We start from the raw sequence: 24,191 nt of genomic DNA, 5'->3' as shown, positions 1-24,191 counted from the left end.
ATTGTATGTATTTTCACGTACCTGACATCGGTAATGTGCATGCTTTAATTTTTATTGCAGTAGTAGATGTACCGGATTTATCAACATGGATCATCGTCAGTTAAGCTTGAAGTGTTTGAAATCCTTCCCTTTATTTCACTGAAAACTGCATTGTTGTACCAAATATAATATAACCAGATGAAAAATGTTTATGTTTCAAGTAAAATAATATTGTTAATTACTTTGATAACCTAAATCAACTCATAAAATGTGTATTTACTTTAAAAACACCATACACAATATTCACCATACTTTATCACTCAACTCTTTATTGGAGGATACAGTATACAGTTGATAAAGTAGCATAAAGAAAAATTAGATTCAAGATAAATAAAAATGGGTCTTCAAAAATACATTAACATCATATTAATCCATTCACAGCTGCTGAAGCCACACAAATGAGTGCCACAGAATCCCATCCAGTCAACTATGATACAGAAAACAGATTTGATATTGTGTTGAAAAATAATGATTCATTATCACAGCTAGACTGGTTTCTTGTTCTTCCCTCTATCATGTTCATGTTCTATCCTGTTCTTCTTCTTCTAAACAGTTTGCCCACTTGTACCCTACAGTGTATAACTGATAAACAGATGATGTGGTCACTGATGTGGTGTAGCCTTTTCTCAACCAGAGGAAGAAGTTGTAACATCCCATTGTCAGGCATTCTCCAGTCCTGGTCTAAAAGTAAAAGAAAAAACACAATTCAAATTAAGTTTAATGTAGTCAGGTTAGCATATGTTCTGCATGATTTAAGCAGTGGTTGGCTACTCTGGGCCTCAGCATCCATTGTCCTGCAGATTTAGCTCCAACCTCAAACCCACCTGCCTATAATTATCTATAAGTAAACCTGAAGACTTTAGTTACAAATTCCAGGCATGCTCGATTAGTCTTGGAGGTAAACTCTCCATTTCAAAAGGCCCAGAGTTGCCCATTCCTAATTTAAATTTACAAAGCCGCAGTCAGTACATTATATAATATACACATTGAAGCATTATGTATATAATATTGCAGCACATTATATTAGCCAAGTACTGACAAAAAATATTTTACCCATATCAACAGCAACCTTTTAAACAGCAGATCTTTAAAAAATATATTTTAGAAAGGCATGGTCTCTTCTTAGCCTTAGCCTTTGCCAGTGATGCTAGATTTCTTTTAAGACAACATACTCTTCTGTCACTTGTTTCAAGAGCATCACTTGTGATAGCCTGCACAATGTAAAATTGTTAAAATAAGGCAATACAATAGGTACAGAGGCACAAGACTTACCATGCTTATGAAGCACCCATGGCCATGCATAGTTCTCAGAGACTGGAATTTTTGCCTCTTGTATTCCTCCTTGGCTGCACATTAGTCTTTTCCTGTAGAATCTTCTGAAGTGTGTGCCTTCTCTTGCTATCCATCTTAAAACACAAATGCAATGTGTTTTAGTCTGTGGAGTATAAAGCCTTGTTTCAAGCCAAAAAACTAACCAGATATTTCACATAATTCAAAGAAACTTTACTATTTGATTCCTAATGCCACAACTCATTATCTTCCAAAGCTACACAGAACCACCCATGGTCTACAAAACAATAGAGAAATACCTGGAGTTTATACCAACTAAATGCTTTTTTTAACCCTTCAATACATGTCTGCTTTTATCTAAGACAAACAGACGGTGCCATTTTTAAGAATTGAAGGCCAAAAGTGTTCCAGCCTTTAGGCTAAAAGGCAATCATTTTAATAATAATTGTATCAAAAAGGGAAACAAATATTTACCATTTTAGATAAATCCAAGATACAGAACCTAATTTGCTCATTTTAGGAGTTATAAAAAGATTTAGACATGAATAATGGTGTGTATTTAATCAGAGTATAGAAAGAATGATCACAGCTGTCCTTTGAGAGATCAACATCAAATTCTGTACTACATATTAAAGCAAGACAATACATCAATACAAGACATACCAATGGACTTGCGCACTTTTCTGTCGTCTTTGGGCACAAGATGGCCATGTTCCTTCCTCACCCTAAACAAAGGACTTATTCGATTAGCTTGCTTCGATATAAGGGTCTGGTCTTTCTTCTCTGCTGTAAAACAAGAAAGTCTCACTTACTTTATGTGCAATTACTATTGTTTTTGAAACATATACATTAAGACAGTTACAATAAAATGAATTTACATACAATTCAGGGGAGCATTTCATGAGTAAATACTGATATACTAAAAATATGATTTACCTGATTACGGCAAGATTCACTACAACTAACTAGTAGCTCTTGTGAGGGTTGGCTCATAAAAGTAATCTGCAAGTAATCCTGCAAAACAGAAAGAAAGGAAATTTCATTACATTGCATGCAAGTTGTGATTTCATACATAACTGTTTCTTTCTTTAAAAAGTGTTGCATGATTAAATGTTAAATACATTTATGAAACAAGTTCACTGATAGGTGTGCATTTCCATTATTAAAAGTATATTTTTAGTAGCACATATGAATTTGTTTAAAAATGTTGATTATTTACTTGATCTTTTGATCACATAAATTATTTACATGCAAACAGGACGTTATCAGCAGTGCAACTGATGACAAAATAATTGAATATCTGATGTTATGTGAGCATTTCCGCTCTTGCAAACAGAGGTAGGTCATGAGGTGTGAAGAGACCTCCCCAATGGCCCAATTTGTAATCATTTTAAAGAATACATTGGACCTAATATAAACTTTTCTTTCTGGGACTGCTTTCCAAGAAGGGGCGCAACTGATTTACAAAAATCATGATAAATATGTACAGGAATTGAGGCTGTAGCCAATGGCAGGAGTCGGAGGAAAAGCTGCAGGATTATGTATGAATATTTGTACAAATATTTACGAGTATCATATGAATGACAGCTTGTTAAATCTTGTGAATTATTAAGACTTTGAGAACATGTTCTCACTGATTGAGCCATGGGGTTTGTAAGAATATGTTTAAGAAATAACAAATGTTTGATAAAGAGTTCAAACCAACACATACTTACCATTGCAAATATTTGCTGTTGCTGCTTTCGGTCTTCTCCATTACTTTTCCATGAACAAGAATGGGCTGACTGAGTCCGAAAGGCCCTTTTGGTCGTTTCAGGTTAAAAAAAAAAAGAGAAAAAGTCATAATATATAACAGATACATTATATACAGGACAAAGTACTATTTACATCACAATATTTGGATTTTACATTAAAAGGCATTAAAAAGCATGGTAAGTGTTGTGGAGACTGTCTATTTACAACAATCATCACATTACAACTAAGGTTGTTTTTATTGTGCTTCTATAACAAATGCCACGTTGAAACTACACTAGTTGTTATTATTAAATATGAATAACTGTTTAAAAGGTCTATAGCACGTCACGTGACAGTGTTTAATCGCCCTATTAGCAAGGTGTGTTGATTTAGAAAGCAAAACGCGAAGCCTGAGTGGAAATGAAAGATATAATGCAGTGACTGAACATAATCTGATCAATAACGACAGAAAATACTTTATATCAAATATTCATGGCTACTCACCAACATGTGGCCCACGTGCACTGATGCCAAACATCGCGATGTATTCTGAATGAGACTTCTTCAGCGAGATTTCATACCGATAGAATACCGGCAAAGGTTTCCCATTGAAAGCAATGGAGTTCCCAGTTCGTCTATAGACTGACGCCGAGGGGTATGGCCGTGCCTGTGGCGTCTTCAATATGACGCCGGGGTGCGGAGGGAAACGCAGATCGCTTTTGGGTCTTTTCTTCACACAAATCAATCGTTTGGCCTCGGAACAGTTGGAATACTTGACATTTTTCAATAAAGTGTGCATGTTGTCTGTTATATTCTATGTTTTATATCATATAACGCAAATGGGTAGGTTAAGGGGCGGGGTTGGGGCTACTTTCAAACGTGTCTGAATAGCGTAAATACAAATCAATAAATGTAAATAAAATAATGCTGGCTGATTAAATTGAGAATCATACTCCAACATGTCATAATGGAAAAATTATAACCCAATAAATAGTTACATCATGAAAACATTCACATGCCCAACACGTCTGTGTATGACGCCAAAGGTGTCTCATTGGAATCACTGCAGTACCCTTAACGTCGAAAAATGCCTTTCAAGGGGTACCCTGTACGTAAAAAAGTGACGACGAGGGGTCCTGACCAAGCGTCAATATGTGACGAGTGGGAGTGAGACTGTGTTGATCTCAGCAGAGGAGGATTAAACAACTCCACAAACAGCATTACCAGCTTCACACATTACTAACCAGACTCTTATTGAGAATTAACAGAGGTTTAGATGTTGATGATTTATTGAAAATAATAGTTTCGATTGATGGATTCGACCATAATGGTAATAAGTGTTTGCTTTAGTTGGGCTCTTGACCCTTGACTTTTTAACATTATGTTTTGTCTGGCTGTTTGTTATGACATAAACAGCAAGAGAAAGTGTGATCAGTTGATGTTGGCTTATTGAATTTTACAAGTACTTACATTTGGGTACTTGCCGATACCGAGTACTGATACGAGTACTTAATAATACCATTACAGTTCTTCTAACAATGTTTTATTTTCATCAGATGTTTTTCATTTTCTGACTGTAACAAGGTAAATACACAAATTGATGCTATTGCTGATATTTTAACATTCAACTTGGTGTTTTCCTAAACAAACATGGCACTGCTGCCCATTTCACATAAATGTAACCGGTAACATTCAATGGATTCCAGTAGCACACAACATAGTAGCAGAACAACTGAATTCAATTTTTATATTTATATGCTATCATATTCATACAGCCCTTTTCGGAAAAGTGAGAGGCTGGTTCTTTTTGATGAAAAGAAAATTCTCTCCATTATCAGCTATGAGCCTGTTTCTGTTTTCACCTATAATCTGTGACACTGAGCTAGGGATGTGCGAGACAGGTCGATTAAACATTAGTGCTGCTGCAAGACGACTTGGAAAATACTAGTTGTTTACATATTTTTTTGGCACATTTAAGGTTTTGCTTTAAATATATTTTTTTTACAAAGGCCATGTTTAAATTACTGTCATGTTAATATTATATATTGAAATTTATATATTATTTTGAAAAGTGTATATCTGCAGCAAAACAATTTTAAGTAATTTTACCTCAGGTTTTGCATGCGTCGGTTTTCTCTGGCGCTCGCGTAGGCTTCAGATAAATCTACACTCGGGTGAAGGATGGACTTTGAAAGCTTACACAAAACTTTTCTTTTATGTCATGTCAAGCTAGTATAACAATTAAGCTTGCTTAGCTTTGTTATACTACCCGGGTTAGGCTAGCCATTGCGCACATCCCTACTAAACAGCTTTTCACTTTCAGCAGTCACTACCGAGAGGTATCTGCCTCACGCGGTTAAGCTTGGTTTATACTCGCCGCGTCCGCACTAGCGCTCGCTTTGAGAGCGCGAGACCCCTTTGCACTTGGCACCGCGGTGTGCACGCCGAATTATGTAACTTTCCGCGTGGCTCCGCATCCTAAGATGCATTGCCATAAAGTGGTATCGGGTGCGGTTGTATCGGGGTAGTTTTACGAGTACGAGTACTTGACAACAGTATCGGACCGACACCCGAGTACTGGTATCGGTGCATCCCTAAATATAATCATCATGTTGTGGCTTAATTCACTGATCTCATGTCTGACTTTTATGGGTGACATTTGTTATTAATTGCTGTTTGATTATTGTTGTGATTCTACAGCAAGAGACTCAGTTTAATCAGAAATGATCAGAATGCATTGAACACTAAACATTATAAACTCCTGTGAGATCAACTCACACTCAAACAATATTAGTGATCCTGTAGGTGGCGCCAGATCGCAGAAATGTTCCTCCATTATACCAGGTTTAAGTATGAGCAGGAGGGTTTCATATTGAGCTGCTTTCCACTGAAAATAGTTGGCAACACTGTGCAGGGGAACATTGTTTTGGTAATTACTGATGTGCCCAGGGTAACAAGTGATCGCCTTATGCAAATGTCACTAATGACATCAAAACTCTCAATAACCAAATAAAAACTCATATCTGAAAAATATGTCTTATGAGCAGGTAGCTGGGGATTATTATAATTTGGCTAGGCTATTTAAAGGCAAATAGACCAAAGTAGTGACTGGTTTAAAGATTGGAATTTTCCTGACAGCTCTGAAATATTAATAATAACTTACCACAGTGATTTAAACAAGGCAAACATGGTTTGAAAGATGGTTTTATTATCTACTCATTATTTTAATTTTGTTAAATTTGAACAAAACATGTACATGGTAAACAGTGTAGCTTTAAATTTAACAACATCATTGCAAAAAAGTATTACAGTATTAATGAAAAATATTAAGAAAAATAAAATACCCAGCACAGTAATGTACAGTAATGAGAGTTTGGTGTAAAATGTGCTAAATTGTCATGACAATGATGTCATAATAAAACTAAGACTTTCTGACAATGTTCAGATTTAATGTATTTAGTCATAAAATCACACAGTGTGACGAGAGAAGAGGAAATATGTGTTCTACACTCACCTAAAGGATTATTAGGAACACCTGTTCAATTTCTCATTAATGCAATTATCTAATCAACCAATCACATGGCAGTTGCTTGAATGCATTTAGGGGTGTGGTCCTGGTCAAGGCAATCTCCTGAACTCCAAACTGAATGTCAGAATTGGAAAGAAAGGTGATTTAAGCAATTTTGAGCATGGCATGGTTGTTGGTCCCAGACGGGCCGGTCTGAATATTTCACAATCTGCTCAGTTACTGGGATTTTCACGTACAACCATTTCTAGGGTTTACAAAGAATGGTGTGAAAAGGGAAAATCATCCAGTATGCGGCAGTCCTGTGGGCGAAAATGCCTTGTTGATGCTAGAGGTCAGAGGAGAATGGGCCGACTGACTCAAGCTGATAGAAGAGCAACTTTGACTGAAATAACCACTCGTTACAACCAAGGTCTGCAGCAAAGCATTTGTGAAGCCACAACACGCACAACCTTGAGGCGGATGGGCTACAACAGCAGAAGACCCCACCGGGTACCACTCATCCCCACTACAAATAGGAAAAAGAGGCTACAATTTGCACAAGCTCACCAAAATTGGACAGTTGAAGACTGGAAAAATGTTGCCTGGTCTGAGTCTCGATTTCTGTTGAGACATTCAGATGGTAGAGTCAGAATTTGGCGTAAACAGAATGAGAACATGGATCCATCATGCCTTGTTACCACTGTGCAGGCTGGTGGTGGTGGTGTAATGGTGTGGGGGATGTTTTCTTGACACACTTTAGGCCCCTTAGTGCCAATTGTGCATCGTTTAAATGCCACGGCCTACCTGAGCATTGTTTCTGACCATGTTCATCCCTTTATGACCACCATGTCCCCATCCTCTGATGGCTACTTCCGCAGGATAATGCACCAATGTCACAAAGCTCGAATCATTTCAAATTGGTTTCTTGAACATGACAATGAGTTCACTGGACTAAAATGGCCCCCACAGTCACCAGATCTCAACCCAATAGAGCATCTTTGGGATGTGGTGGAACGGAAGCTTCGTGCCCTGGATGTGCATCCCACAAATCTCCATCAACTGCAAGATGCTATCCTATCAATATGGGCCAACATTTCTAAAGAATGCTTTCAGCACCTTGTTGAATCAATGCCACGTAGAATTCAGGCAGTTCTGAAGGCGAAAGGGGGTCAAACACAGTATTAGTATGTGTTCCTAATAATCCTTTAGGTGAGTGTACATTGACTGTAAAAAACGAGAGCTAAAACACCTTTGACTATCACAGGTATCAGTGCGTTCGTGTGTGTGTGTGTGTGTGTGTGTGTGTCTGATTATAAAGCGAAATCCATTCATGTCTCAACAGTAAAACAGTCCCATAAATGTGTAAATCAGTGAAATCATGAGGAGCGGGAGATGGGAACATGACCTGGGCTGGACTCAAATCCTGGTCTCCCGTCAGCATCAACAGGAAGCGGCTCTGAACACATGCTCTTTACTTGACAGCGCTGTAGATCGCATCCTCAGGTCTGAGGAGAAATTACATAAACATGTTCATGTGGTGTTTCAGGAGGTGACAATCCATCCTCTCAACAACACAAAAGCAAGATCTCTGATTAAGCACTGGATGTGTTTTATTTGGGTTCTGATGAATCGTTTCTCACCTGTTGGCGTCAGACGGATGATGCGTCTCAATGCTCTGACAGTCGTACTCTTCATTCTTCTTCATGTCTTTGTTCTTGAAGTGATGGACACTGGCATACTGAACCTCTTCACCATCTGCAGAGTCTTTATCTGTTTGTTTTCTCCCGGAGCGTGCGGGTTTCTTTGCTTTAATGTTGGTGTACAGATCATCCCTCTGATTGGCTGATACCAGTGAATACAGTGGAACGTCATTGGTCGAAGCCGTTTCTGCTGATCTGCCAGAGCGATCCTCCTGCTGTAGTTTTATCAAATAAGATATCACACAGATATATCAACAGATTGTAAATCTTGTATTTTCTAGTTAAATATAATATTCATGTCATTGTAGATTCAGGTATTATCAAACTTGCCTGATTTTGTCTGATAACTTGAGCTCCACCGTCTCTCCTCTTCTTCCTGGAGAAATGTTTTTGTTAGAAAGTACTGAAAAGTTATTTATTGTAAGAAACATTTCATATTTTTTATTAAGTTCAACAAATTTTGCATTTATATTTATTTTTGAAAATAATTGAATGCATGAGCTGCTCAACATTCACTCACTTTATGAACACAATGATGATGATGATGATGATGATGAAGATCAATCCCGCCACGAGCCCAGAAACTGTGTGCAGAGCCGCTCTCTGAACCCCTGAAACAAGATCATCATGAAGATCATTTCACACGAGAGACAGATGAAACTGAAAGAGTGTGTGTTTATAGGAAATACCGTTAACAGTGAGTGAAACAGACGCTGATCTCTGAGATCCGTATTTATTCTGAGCCTCACAGTAGAAGCGTCCACTGGAACTGGAGCTAAAGCTGGAGATGCTGAAACTCTGTCCAGATCCAACAGCTGAGGTTTGATTCTCCTTAAACCAGCTGAAGTTCAGAGCAGGAGGGTTTGAGTCACTGCTGCAGCTCAGAGTCACTGAATCTCCCTCCACTATTACAGACCGACTGACAGACACTGACACGCTCTTTGGAGGATCTGCAGGAAATATATATAAAACATGAATATAATTATTTTTTAATGAAATGACCTTCCATAATCATTATTAAATTACTGAAGTTTAACTGTAAGTATAGATCAAAATAGTGATGAAAAAGGTTAAAATCTCCATATGAACTGGTGCAAAATTAATAAAACAAAATTACATTTTCAGATTTATATCAACCCAAGAATAAGATTTATATAAAGGATCACTAAACACAGATTCATACTTTACATTCATTTAGTATATTATTAATAAATCATGTCTAATGAACTAAAATGTAATGCAGTCTGTATGATTGGGCCTGAATTTATCAAACAACCCTGAGCTAAATTCTGAATAATCTGTGAAATATTTCTCTAATATTAATGAATCAGTTTATACTCACATTCAACATTAAGATGAACAGCAGGAGAGATCAGATGATGATCATTTCCTCTTACAGCACATTGATAGTTTCCTTCATCAGAACGACTGACTGACCGCAGCTGAAGCTGATTCAGTGTTTGATCAGGTAATCTCTGTGTGTTTCTGTACCAGATGAATGTTGTGTGTTTAGGCAGAGAGCAGCTGCTCTTACATGTCAGAGTGACTGAAACTCCCTCTTTCACACTCTGATGTGTCTCCACCTGCAGGTCTGACAGCACAACAACAACAACAACATCATAAACAACAACATCAACAACAACATCAACAACAACAACAACAACAGATTCACTGTCAGCACATCAGCATTGGGTGATAACACTAAATGATAATATTGAAACACTGAAGCACTTCTGACAGCAGTTACACAATAAAACTCTTGACACTGCAGTGGCTCAGATGATAGTTCATCACTTCTGCTGCTGTTGTCATGGAGACCTGAGTTTGAGTCCAACCTCCATCATGTCCTGATCTCATTCCCTCCAGTTAAATCTCATAAATTCAATCATAAAAATGTTTTGTGGTCTGTTTCTGAGAGTTGACTAGTTTTACCTGTGACATTAAGCCGAGCTCCAGGAATCACTGTCCATATTCTCTTCTGATCATCTGTAATTCTGCAGTAGTAGACGAGTTTATCAGCTTCTGTTACAGCCGTCAAAGTGAGACTGGAAGTGTGTTTATCTTCACTCAAACACTGAACTCTTCCGCTCTTCTCTGGATCTGAACACAGATCAGGTGATTCTCCATCAACAGTTTTGGTCCAGAAAACTTTTATGAGCTCATAACTCTGAGGATATGTTGCAGTGCAGGATATTGTCACTGATGATCCCTTTAATGCACAAACATATGAAGGGCTGTAATTCACTCCATAATCCAGCAGACCATCAACCGCTGAAACACAGACATGAGGAAAATAATTAAAGAGGCTTTTGTTTAAAGAAACATTTGAGTCTTTCAGCAACAAACACAGAAATCTTTTGTCTTCTTCTGCACTTTTCACAGCACACTATCAGAGATTTCAGTTGGTGTCTATAAGTCTTGTCTTGTGCCTGAAGCTGAATACTATGTTTCGTCACCTTCCTAAAATAATTGCCTAAGTAATTTTTTGACAAAAATGATTTTTTTGCTTAAGTCATCTCCTCATGATGCTGGCCACCTCTGGTAAAATCCTCCACATCCTCAGTTGAACAGATCATACAATTCTACCCCTGTAGTATAATGGCCTATGTCAAGTGTGTGACTTAGGCCGTTTTATTTTGCCTAAGTCAAAAGGTAATTTGACTTAGGCAATTTTACAAGCTTTTCAAGATGGCAGGTGCATCAAGAAGACCAAAAACCTACTCAACCTCTGAAGTTATTTCCATGTTTCAGGGCTCACCCCCTATTGGTAACTGATGAGGTTTACTATAATATAGGCTAGACCAGGGGTGTCCAATCCTGATCCTGGAGGGCCACTGTCCTGCAAAGTTTAGCCCCAACCCCAATTAAACACACCTGATCCAGCTAATCAAGGTCTTATTAGGCATACTAGAAACTACTAGAAAAAGGTGTTGAGGCAAGTAAGAGCTAAACTCTGCAGGACAGTGGCCCTCCAGGACCGAGTTCGGAGACCCCTGGGCTAGACTATAAATATGGCATAGTTTTTTGTCTTTTTAGTCAGCATTTTAGTCAAGAAAAATAGCTAAGTCATAGCATTAGGCTTTTAGTTAACTCTTTTAAAACAATATTTCATCTTTTGGTCTATTTTTTTCCACATTACATGATCTAATTAAGAAAGATTTGAATAGGCTACCGAAATGATGTAATCTTTTTGGTTGTAAAATGTATTACCTGAATGAAATGAAATCGAATGTATCGTCCTGTGGAATAATTCATTCACAGACAGCATACGAAGATGTTCAACTAATAAAGATCTTCATCGCTGGCAAACAAAATAATTAATTTGCAGATTTGCTTTCACTTGACTGTACTGTAGGTCCACCGCCCCTTCACCCGACGCTTGAAGTTCTTAAATCTTCCTGTTACGAGAAAGAGTGTGAAACCGCTTCAGATTCAGTGCGCGCAGGAAACCAAACAAATCATTCAAACTGATTTGCGGGCTGAAATCGCACAGACATCGCACAGTATGCCCGCCTTTACACAGTTCTGCCAACTTATTTGAATTTGAACAGAATCAACACAAGAGTGATTCATTTGTCAATTGAGCATTGCTTGTGCCCAGAAAAAAAGTATTTGAACAGAATCGACTCAAAAGAGTGATTCATTTGTGAATTGAGCATCGCTCATGCCCAGACAATAAAGATACAGCACGCTTGGAATAAACTATGCATTTAACAACTTATTGTGTTAAAATAAAGTAGCGAGAGGAATGTTGCCCAACGTAAAAGTACATTTTTTTCATTAGAAATGTACTTAAAGTAAATATAGGCTACCCATATTTAAATCTACTCTTAAAGGAATAGTTCACCTTAAAATGAAAATTGTGTCATTTACTCACCCTCAAGCTTTGAACACAAAGTAAGATATTTTGAAGAATGTCAGTAACCAGGCAGTTGATGGGTACCATTGACTTCCATAGTAGGAAAAACAATACTATGGAAGTCATTGGGTACCATCAACTGTCTGGTTACCGACATTCTTCAAAATATCTTTCTTTGTGTTCAGCAGAAGAAAGACATTCATACAGGTTTGAAACAATTTGAGGGTGAGTAAATGATGACACAATTTTCATTTTGAGTAAAAATATTCCAAATAAATACTCAAGTAAATACTTCGTTACCATTTCAAGCTTTCCTTTTCGGGGGACTGTGTGGGAAAAACTGCCACAGAGGGTGCAGTTGCCAAAAGAGCCAATACAGTGTTTCCCCTACCATTGTTTTGGGGTGGCGGCCCCATATATAGTTAATCTATATTTATATGCAGTAACATATAATTTTATGGAGACTATGTAGTGATATTTTACATTTGATTACTATTTTTGTACCTGAAAATCTAGTTTCGACCTACATGAAAATAACTTTATTTGTGCTTTTGCTCATAATTTGATTATTTGTTCTTATCTTATTACTGACTGTCTTTAAGAATATAAAAAAATATATGAGTTAGGATATTAGTTTTTAGAGTCATAACCTTATTTATTAAGCTTACATGGCTCAAAAACAATACTAGGTCTATTTTATTTTATTTATCAGTTTTTTTGTGGTGGGGCCAGTGAAAATTCTGGCAGGGCAAGTTTGAACCCCTGAAAAAAATCCTTAGCATTGAGCCCTGATTAATTAATTTATTGTCTATGGCAACACCACGTATTCCCAGAGGTGGGTAGTAACGAATTACATTTACTTCGTTACATTTACTTGAGTAAATTTTTTGGGTAACTTGTACTTTTAGAGTAGATTTAAAGATGGGTACTTTTACTCTTACTCAAGTAAATTTCTTGTGAAAAAACTGTACTTTTACTTAGTTACATTCGGTGGCGTTCCTCCGTTACTGTCAAATGGTAATAATTATATTATATATATTAAAATAAGTGAATATGACTTTCGCAAGTCTCGCGAAACTTTGGAGAGGCTGCTTCGCGAGAGGTTGCTACGCATCACCCGCTTATAATTAGCGCGCGTTTAGTCGGAAGATGTGTGTGAGCTACGGGAGGCAGATTGCCCGTGGCCTCAAGTTCAGTCTATGTTTTCACTCCAAGATGTCAAAAAGAATAGTTTCATAATGCGATGCATGTTGTGTGCACCAAAACGAACTGACATCTCTCAGCATACAATAAATCCACCCTGAAAAGAGCGGTAAGTGTCACAATGATGCCTATATTTGAACACTATTAACGGTCATTTTGGTAACTATGGGAAATTTCCCCTTATTATAATACTATTTCACAACATGTCCGAGTGTTTTCCTCATATGCGCTCTTGTGCAAGCAATGAATCGTTTGAATCCTCCAAACAACACACGTCCACGAACAAACGTTCACATCTTCACATTTACATATCCTTTTCTTCACAAAACGAAACAAATTGAATAGCCTAATGTGACGTCTTGCATACACAAATCCGGACAGACACCTGTCTGAAGTGTAGAAAATACACACAGATAAAAACGGTATTGTATTTTATTCCTACCTAAAGAATAGCCTATATACTTATAAAAATATAAGAACAAAGTATGTTTTAAGAAGAGCTCTAGTTAGCCCAGCACACCATTAATTTACACTGTTTAACCATTAATCACACACATACACACACACACACACACACACACACACACACACACACACACACACATATATATATGTGTATATGTATATATATATATATATATATATATATATATATATATATATATATATGTACATATATATGTGTATATATATATATATATATATATATATATATATATATATATATATATATATATATATATATATATATATATATATATATATATATGTATATGTGTGTATATGTATATATATGTATGTATTATGTATGTGTGTGTTTTTTTTATATATATATATATATATATATATATATATATATATATATAATGGTTCATTAGCTTACATTAGTTAATATGAACTAATAATGAACTGCACTTATTTATCTTTATGTTAATTTAAACACTTACTAATGCATTATTAAAATATTGTTAACATTAGTCAATGCACTGTGAACTAACATGAATAAACCATGAACAGTTGGATTTTTATGAACTAACGTTGACAAAGATTAACTAATGCTGAACAGAGGTGTTGTTCATGGTTAGTTCATGTTAACTAATACATTAACTAATGTTAACTAATACAACCTTATTGTAAAGTGTTACAGAGAGGTGTGTGAAAGCTCTCCAAGTAGCCTGAAATTCAGGGTTTTCGATTATCAATCAGATCGAAAGTAACTAGTAACTAACTACTTGAGTAGTTTTCTCATCGAATACTTTTTTACTCTTACTCAAGTAAATATTACGATTGTTACTTTTACTTTTACTTGAGTAAATATTTCAGTAAGTACTTGTACTTTTACTTGAGTACAGATTTTGGCTACTCTACCCACCTCTGCGTAACACTCCCGCTCCGCGACACTAGTAGTTTCGGGAGGTTGAACATTTAAAATTGCCTAAGTCACAAAGGCATGTTCAAAAATCTGCTTAAGTCATTTATTCCTGTTATGTTACATAATTGACATGCATTGTTATTAGTATGTCAATAGTCATCTTCTGACATGAACTTTTTGAGTGACATTATCAATAAATATCATAAATTCAATTATTGGTTCAGTTTTTTGTGTTTTCTGAGAAACCTGGAAAAATGACGTAGGCAATTATTTTAGGAAGGCGACGGTTTGATGTATACTATATCTGATGTGCTTTACTGTAACCAATACCACAGCCTAACCATGTCCCTTTAGGGCATTGTTTCTCAAACTTTTTCTGCCATTCCCCACTCTGAAGGTAGTGAAGGGTTCCGAGCCCCACCTGTCCCCAATCGCCCCAACAAATTTTTTCCAAACTATCAGTATCAGTATTTATGATGGCCGATAAATTAATATTTGACAAAATTATAAAAGTGGATGAAACACCGCTCAACCACATTATGAGTGTTGGTGTTTCATAGTTTTAATACATTTTATTTATCAGAACTTTAATATATTTTTATGTTCCTCTGTTCTGTTTTGACCATAATGCAGTTTAAAAATAAACTTGTTTGTTTTATCACATTATTTTAGAGAGGCTGAGGGATCATGAATAACTACAAATAACTAATGTAAGGGAAATCTATATGCGTTGTGTTTATATATATATATATATATATATATATATATATATATATATATATATATATATATATATATATATATATATATATATATATATATATATATATATATATATATATATATATATATATCAGCCGATATATCAGACGAACTTGACAAACTTGCTTACCATGTCATAAAATCTAATAATCGAATTCTCAAATATGTGCAAGTGAGTGTGTTTTGCCATTTAAAAACCTTCATAAATTATCTTGATTTTGATCTATAACGTGAGATGGGCGCCTATGTTTGTTTGCGTCGCAGTTCAGAGAGTCCTGTCAGTCAGATTCGCGTGAATTTATCAGTTTCTCCCGAAATACATGCAAGTAAGTGACCGGTGAACTGGGAGAAGAATATAGTAAACTTTTTAGTTACCTATACGCAGAGCCGGATTAACGCAAAGGCAAACTAGGCACGTGCCTAGGGCCCGATTGGCGGGATGGGGCCCAGACAGAGGGACAAAAAAAAAAAAAAAAACATTAAAATGTACAAATGTCCTATCTACAGTTTATTTCAATATTTATTAATTACCTAAAAATAGTGACGATGTGTATCTTAACCATAGACTGTTACATTACGTCACATTAACGCCAGCCCATGACTGTTATAATCAGGTCAGAGCGGGACAACAAAGCTAGCAGGCAGGTGTTTTGAGTAGGCTAACATTCAAGATGCTTTCGGGTGCGGCAAAACGTAAAAGGAAAAAAAAATGAAGAGGAACAAAAGAAGAGACAGCGGGGGGCTTTATAGAAGTTTCTGTCCGACAGCTGTGAACCTGCTCGAGTCAGCAGAGAGGCCGAGCCATGCCCGGAGACACGGCCCGAAGACGCGGTGGAAGATGCGGGAAAATAAGTAAAACAACATTTCCGAGTCAAGTTTTATGCTGCGTTCGCACCAAACGCGAATAGAGCGTCTGGCGCGAGTGATTTCAATGTTAAGTCAATGGAAAGGCGCGTTTACGCGCGTCTGGAGGTCCCGCGGCGCGGAAGGCGCGTTTCGAGGGGAACGCAGCATTAAGTTACAAGAAAATCTAATTCAAAATGATAATAAAAGATAAAAACAAATGTAAAAAAAGAAATAAATCAATAAAAGAATAATGGCATGGCCCTACTTTACATATGATATAATAATCATCATGTAGCCTATGGCTCCCATAATTGTACAAAGTCCTTTATTTTACTCTTGGAGATATAAGTCAACCTTTCCAGTCCAATGCACTCTGAAAGTTCTTTTATTCATTGTTTTATAGAAGGTGCTTCCATGCTCTTCCAGTTCAGCAATGGCTTTTCTGGCATGTAACAATCCAAAGTCCAGTCTAGTGTGTTTCTTTGTTTGTGAGAAACCTGTAGGATATATTCCCAGTACACAAAGTTTGGCACAATGTGGTATTTTAAGATTAAACCGTTCTGACAAACATTTTATGACATCCTTCCAGAAGTTCTGTATATCAGAACATTCCCATAGACAGTGAATTAGAGTTCCTTTATAAATTCCTTTATAAAATATATATCAGGAATATTGCTAGACAAATGATTGAGTTTTTCAGGTGTTAAACCCTTGTCAACCATTTATACTGTAATAATTTAAGCCGCGTGTTTATGATTTGTTTTTGCGCCTTTAAACATGCTTCAGTCCATTCAAATTCCTCTATTTATTCTTGAATGGCTTTCCTCCTTTCTTTTAATTTGTCTACAGCAGACTCTTTTGAGTTAGACATTATAATATTTTGACAATTGGCCCTTTTCACCTCTTTTTTCAATTATTTCCTCAATTAATGACAGTTTGGGAATGTACATAATATCTGTAGACCTGGAAGACATAAAACTTTTAAGCTGTGAATATTTTTAAAAAAAAATGTTTTGAGGGAATCTGGTGTTTATCACACAATTCTTGAAATGTAAGAAGTATACCATCCATATACAAGTCTTTAATAGTCTGAATACCTTTAGTTTTCCATAGTTTAAATCCTCCATCCTTATATTTATTATTATTTAGTGTTAGACAGTTTCTAAATGGTCTTGATGAATGTGAAGGTGTCATGTTTCCCTTCTTGTTGTTAATTACAACATTTATAAATGTTGTAAGCTATTGCATTTTGCAGAAAATCTTAATTAAATGTGTTGATTAAATGTAAACAGAGCAAATAAGAAACTTATTTGCTCTGTTTACATAGTTTACTGATACCTATTGGTTATTTACTGGTACTATTGCCTTAACAATGACACTCCCAATGGATGAGGATAATTTAATAGCATTTAATAGAGCCGTGTAATGACGTATAAATAATGAATATCAAAAAATAGTCTGATAGACTGTTTAACAACACAACCAATTTGTAACCAAAGACTAAAATGTGAATTCACTTTTATTAGTAACTTTGGTAAGTTTCAGATTTCAATTCATAAATAACATCGATGGAGGGGGGCCCAAAAAATGCAGCCTGCCTAGTGTAGTCCATTTATTTAATCCGGCTCTGCCTATACGTGTATCTGATATGAATAATACGTCGGCAAATTATTTTTGAATGGATTTATTGCTGCGTCTAGTGACACCAGTGTGTAGGCCTATTTTACAAACTCTAAATGTATTGTTTTACTAGTAGGCCTACTTATGTGTATTTAAATGTTTGAAACCTAAAATAAACATTATGCATGATATGTTAAGTCACCTTCATTTATTTAGCGCATTTTACAACACGGATTGCTTCAAAGCTTTAGTGATAATCGGAAATAGGCTACATTTTGCTTTAGAAGAAAAGCTAAAGTAGGTTTTTTTATTATTATTATTATCAAGCACTGAGCGAGTGCTTTTATTATCAAGCACTGAGGCCCTAGCCCGGCCCGTGTCCGACAGCTTATCAAAATTTTCAGCCTGAGTCCGACTGAAGCCCGTGTTTTTTTTCCTTCTATTTTTTATCCTCCCTATTAGGCCTACACATTGTTGCAGCCATTAAAATAGTTCAGTTTTGTTTTTAATGTCAAAGTAGTTATAGGGTAGAGTGGGGGAAAACGCCCCCCTGGGGTAAAACGCCCCCCACCTGTTTTTCCCAAAATAACCACTAGAGGGAGTCAAGATATATTTTCACTGTTGCTATGCACTTCGTTGACAACGGGGATAAACAAATCTCCTTGGAGAAGCTGACACCAGCGACGTATTTGAAGAGAAGAGGATTACATGCTAAGTGCTATAATTTTCAGATATTAGTAAACAAGTGTTTAAGAGAATATTGTTCTGCAGGATATCACAGTGATGTATGATAGATGAATAGTGAAGTCTGTAGTTTGAGAGGAAATGTTATTTATAAGGAATATAATTATATCTTAAAAATTAAACATTTTTTTAAAAAAGTCATAGCTTGTGGGGTAAAACGCCCCCTACGCTGAGGGGTAAAACGCCCCCCAAAGGGCATAGTTTCTCTCTATCATAATTACTATAATAACATATTAGATTATGTGAATGGCTACTGAATTAAAGTTTATTTATGTATGTATTTATTTATTTGTTTATTTAGTATTTATTTGTTTATTTATGTATTTATTTATTACAACACATTTGTTTGCATGGCTTAGTTATATAAATATAAATGGTAAAATTGCTGCGAATGGCTAATTAATTAATGTTTTCTTTATGTATATATTTATTTATTTGTTTATTTATTATTACAACATATTTGTCTGCATGGCTTAGTTATATGTATAAATATAAATGTTAAAATGGCTGTGAATGGCTAATGAATTAATGTTTATTTATTTATTACAACATATTTGTTTGCATGGCTTATATATAAATATAAATGGTAAAAATTTGGATATTTTGGACATTCCTCAAATAAATATTAATATATATACATGTTGATACATTACTTGCCTTTTACTTTGAGAGATTAAAAACTATAGTCTGCTCATTTTGCTGTTGATCTATGAAGCAAACTGGTTGGGAAGAAAGGGGGCATTTTACCCCACCTTGGGGGGCGTTTTACCCCACCGCTGGGGCAAAACGCCCCCTTTGTACAAAAATATTTTCAGTCAAAATACTAATTAATTATGAAGGCTGTGCAATTTTAATATTTGGTGAATAACTCCTGCCATAGTCACTCAAAACCGGGATGGCAATTCAAGTCACATTTATGTTTTGTTTCACTGTAATGTCACATTTTCCTTAAGGGGGGCGTTTTCCCCCACTCTACCCTATTTCGTTTCGTTTCTTTACTAAGTTAATTTAGAAAAATGTTTGAAGCATTTATTTGTTTGTTAAATCTTTTTTTTATTTTAAGTAACGACCAAGCGGCCAGCAGCCGACAGTTAGTTAACCACATGTTTGATTAATTTAGCCTCTCAAATCAAAACTGGACTTGTCACTTGCTTATAATAAAATCCATAGATATAAAACATTTCAAGCAACACAATGTTAATTTAAACGTTTAGCCTAAAAAAAGGCATTTTTGTACAAGCTGAGGCAGGCTGCTCGCAACGGCGCTCACAAACAAAACGGGCTGATCGAGAAAAAAATAAAACACACACACACACACACACACACATGCACATGCTGTTTGTCCTATCCTTACACCTATCTACAAAATTATTATAAATCCGATCTTCAATTCCCGGTCTGAGCTATATGCACATTTAACGGAGTTCACGTCAACGAAAGCAACAGATGAGCTCATTTCATTCTCATTCGAGCTCATCAGCTCATTTCAAGATCAAAGACCGCAATATGAGAGAGCGACCTGAACATTGGGAAGAGCATTTAGTCTCATTCGTTTTAATGAAGATGATTGTGTTTTTGAGCATCTAAGACGTAGCCTATTTTCTGTTTCACTTGCGGCCGTTTGCGTGTTGGCTTGCTTTACTCATTTGTGGCGATGCGTTGCATAGCGCCAGCCCCGCGCCACTCTAAACACTGAGCGAGTCATCTTGACAGTCGCGGTGTCATGGTCTCATGTTGTTTCCACCAGCGCAGCACATCTCATCTCAGGTGCACCGAAATAAAAATCCCACATGTGGGACCGCTCAAAAGGGTAATAAAGATGGGCTCAAAAATGACCACATTTCCTCCCGTTTGTCGCGCCCCATCTGTCGCGTCTCTATTCCCCACCAGTGGGGCGCGCCCCACACTTTGAGTAACGCTGCTTTAGGGGCTCCGAAGCGCTATTTATTTTCCGTGCCTTTCCGAATTCAGATTTAGGCTTCAGGCTCATCCCTCACAAACTCACAGTCAAATGCATTAAATTAAATGAGGTCATTTCAATCAAATATTACTGAAAGATCATTGCACTTCATAGAAAGAAGTTATGTGAACTCAATAACTGATCATATTAAGCAGAACTCAAACTGCATGAGTTATATATTTCTAGTTCCCAGCATGCTTTGCGTCAGACTCTGAAAGGAAGTGTTATTTTATGTGTTTTGCAGAAGATTAATGGAGGGGGAGATGTGTCAGTGTTTAATGTTGTTGTGTTGAGATTTAAAAGGGTTTCTGCTGTCTGAGTTTTGGGGGTTAACAAGAGAAGAGTCTATGATCAGGATGAAAACTTCAGACTTCTTTACGCTGCTTTGACTAAAAGACAGAATCTGCACTGTTGATGCCGTCTCTCTGCTATATTAGCACATGTGCTATGGCTAGCTAGAAGTTCTTGTTTTTAAAATGACTGGCTTTAATCATTACAGTGAAGTTTCAGCTATTGAAAGTATTTCAATGGAGATTCATTGTCACTTCAGTTAGGTCCACTTAAAGCTACACTGTGTAACTTTTTTAGTCTATTCTTAGCTAAAAACACTTAGTTCTTTCAAAAATATATGTGCTCATTAATGTATATTTACTTCTTTCAAGTAATAAAGTATTCTCGTAAGTTTATAATATGCCATTGAAAATACATAAGGTAATGGGATCTAACGGTGGTCGCCATGTTGCTCCTCCATCTTGAAAGTACATTAGCCAAAGAGGGACATACCCGTAAATTCAAGCTTCGCCATTCGCGTTTTAACCGGTTTTAACACTGTGCGCGTCAACTTGTTCAGACTTGTCTGGTGCATGCACAGAGAGTTTTCATCTCAGCAGCTCCAGTAACAGAGTTATACGGAGTTTTCCTGGCTTGTTTATTCCTCAAAAGTCTGTTTTTCCTTGTGTGGTATTTCTGTGCGTTAATAACTCCGTAAGTAATAATAGTTATTGTCATTGTAGATGTGTTTCAGAGTGTGTCATCGCGTAATTCAGTTGATGTCACCTCAGAAGTATTTTTGTGTCAACATACAATAGCGTAATGCTCACCTATTTGAATAATCATTCAGTTATTAACAATGTTTATTCGTTTATAGAAAATATTTGCTTGTAATGTATGTTGATGGAAATATGTATCAGGTCTGATCAGCATATTAACACTTGTTATACAGAGCTAAACCTGCGCACACACTTTTGTAACCGGACACCGCTTGTTAGCAGCGGCAGCTCCGCTCCTTTTAATGCAGCTGCATTTAGCGCCTATATGTGGTACAATAAGCTCTGGTTTACGGTTACATTATACAAATGTAACTTATAAGTGTAGTTATACAGTTCTTAACTGTGTATATTCTGTCATGTCATTATCATGTATATTTACCATCCTAATTTGTTCTCTCACAGAAACCACATTTATGTACATATCCATGCAAACCTGTTTATGCCTTGCAATTGGATGACTGAATAAACATTACTATCATCAAAGTTCACTCTGGATTAGCTGCAGTTCTTTCTAGCCGAATAATTAGGCCAGTTGAGTTCCAACCATCCCACTGCGCACAGAATATCCCACAGGCACCGTGTCGAATGTGGACGAGGTCGAACAGGAAGCCATATTAATCTTGGACTAAATCGGCCACGAACGAAATCGGAATTGAACAGAACAGAAACTAAAATTCACTGGATGGTCATATACCAGTTCACCACTAGATGGGGGAAAATATCACACAGTGTAGCTTTAAGTCAAAAACTTTTTAAACTTTTAAAACTAGACAAACTTTTAGTCAACTTTTTTATTGGCATATTTTGCTAAATTTACATTTGGTGATATGGCTCTGTTCTAAATTCCCCATCCTTAGCATGAGCTCCATGAAAAGCATGGCCTGCCTGAACTAATGCAGAATGCTTGATTTTCCATGGTGAACTCAAAATAAGGTAAAAATATATCTAAGGTTTTTTATACTTACCTGGATCAAGACAGCTTCCTCAATTAAAATGAGTTATCATAACTTGTTGGGTTTTAGAAATTCAAAAAGTGTGAAATATTTCATATTAATGAATCAGTTTATACTCACATTCAACTTTAAGATAAACAGCAGGAGAGATCAGATGATGATCATTTCCTCTTACAGCACATCGATAGTTTCCTTCATCAGAGCGTCTGACTGACCACAGCTGAAGCTGATTCACTCTCACAATTCCTTTAGTTAATCTCTGTGTGTTTCTGTACCAGATGAATGTTGTGTGTTTAGGCAGAGAGCAGCTGCTCTTACATGTCAGAGTGACTGAATCTCCCTCTTTCACACTCTGATGTGTCTCCACCTGCAGGTCTGACAACACAACAACAACATCATCAACATCATCATCATCATCATCATCATCAACATAAACATCAACAACATCAACATCATCATCATCATCATCATCATCATCATCATCATCATCATCATCATCATCATCATCATCATCATCATCATCAACATAAACATCAACAACATCAACATCATCATCATCATCATCAACATAAACATCAACAACATCATTAACTGATTCACTGTCAGCACATCTGAATCGTTCCCTATCCCCTATATAGTGCACTGTCTGAATCAGTCCCTATCCCCTATATAGTGCACTGTCTAAATCAGTCCCTATCCCCTATATAGTGCACTGTCTAAATCATTCCCTATCCCCTATATAGTGCACTGTCTGAATCATTCCCTATCCCCTATATAGTGCACTGTCTGAATCGTTCCCTATCCCCTATATAGTGCACTGTCTGAATCATTCCCTATCCCCTATATAGTGCACTGTCTAAATCATTCCCTATCCCCTATATAGTGCACTGTCTGAATCAGTCCCTATCCCCTATATAGTGTACTGTCTAAATCATTCCCTATCCCCTATATAGTGCACTGTCTGAATCATTCCCTATCCCCTATATAGTGTACTGTCTAAATCATTCCCTATCCCCTATATAGTGCACTGTCTGAATCATTCCCTATCCCCTATATAGTGCACTGTCTGAATCGTTCCCTATCCCCTATATAGTGCACTGTCTGAATCGGTCCCTATCCCCTATATAGTGCACTGTCTGAATCGTTCCCTATCCCCTATATAGTGCACTGTATAAATCATTCCCTATCCCCTATATAGTGCACTGTCTGAATCGGTCCCTATCCCCTATATAGTGCACTGTCTGAATCATTCCCTATCCCCTATATAGTGCACTGTCTGAATCATTCCCTACCCCCTATATAGTGCACTGTCTGAATCGTTCCCTATCCCCTATATAGTGCACTGTCTGAATCAGTCCCTATCCCCTATATAGTGCACTGTCTAAATCATTCCCTATCCCCTATATAGTGCACTGTCTGAATCATTCCCTATCCCCTATATAGTGCACTGTCTGAATCGTTCCCTATCCCCTATATAGTGCACTGTCTGAATCATTCCCTATCCCCTATATAGTGCACTGTCTAAATCATTCCCTATCCCCTATATAGTGCA

General features: G+C 36.6%; 1 protein-coding gene and 1 long non-coding RNA gene across 2 annotated transcripts in view; both read right to left on the bottom strand.

Annotated features, from left to right (window-relative positions):
• Positions 1–289: 289 nt before the first annotated feature.
• On the bottom strand, positions 290–4,408 carry LOC307123062. Its single transcript, XR_013816125.1, has 5 exons — positions 3,045–4,408; positions 2,266–2,343; positions 1,993–2,115; positions 1,312–1,445; positions 290–720 (listed from the first exon to the last, which is right to left on the bottom strand). It is a non-coding gene; the product is annotated as an uncharacterized lncRNA (long non-coding RNA).
• Positions 4,409–6,252: 1,844 nt separating this feature from the next.
• LOC307123061 (B-cell receptor CD22-like) overlaps positions 6,253–24,191 on the bottom strand; it is a 52,972-nt gene continuing 35,033 nt past the window's right edge. The window contains exons 6-13 of the mRNA XM_079811450.1: positions 22,760–23,014; positions 10,204–10,542; positions 9,614–9,862; positions 8,961–9,221; positions 8,792–8,882; positions 8,602–8,647; positions 8,212–8,486; positions 6,253–8,076 (exon numbers count right to left, since the gene is read on the bottom strand). Coding sequence (XP_079667576.1) covers positions 8,043–8,076; positions 8,212–8,486; positions 8,602–8,647; positions 8,792–8,882; positions 8,961–9,221; positions 9,614–9,862; positions 10,204–10,542; positions 22,760–23,014 — 1,550 coding nt within the window. The 3' untranslated portion in view covers positions 6,253–8,042. The remainder of the gene's footprint in view (positions 8,077–8,211; positions 8,487–8,601; positions 8,648–8,791; positions 8,883–8,960; positions 9,222–9,613; positions 9,863–10,203; positions 10,543–22,759; positions 23,015–24,191) is intronic.

This window comes from Gobio gobio (assembly GCF_949357685.1).
Source record: "Gobio gobio genome assembly, chromosome: 3".
NCBI lineage: Eukaryota > Metazoa > Chordata > Actinopteri > Cypriniformes > Gobionidae > Gobio > Gobio gobio.
Note: the sequence above shows the minus strand (reverse complement) of the source record. Positions and strands in the feature narration are given on the sequence as shown.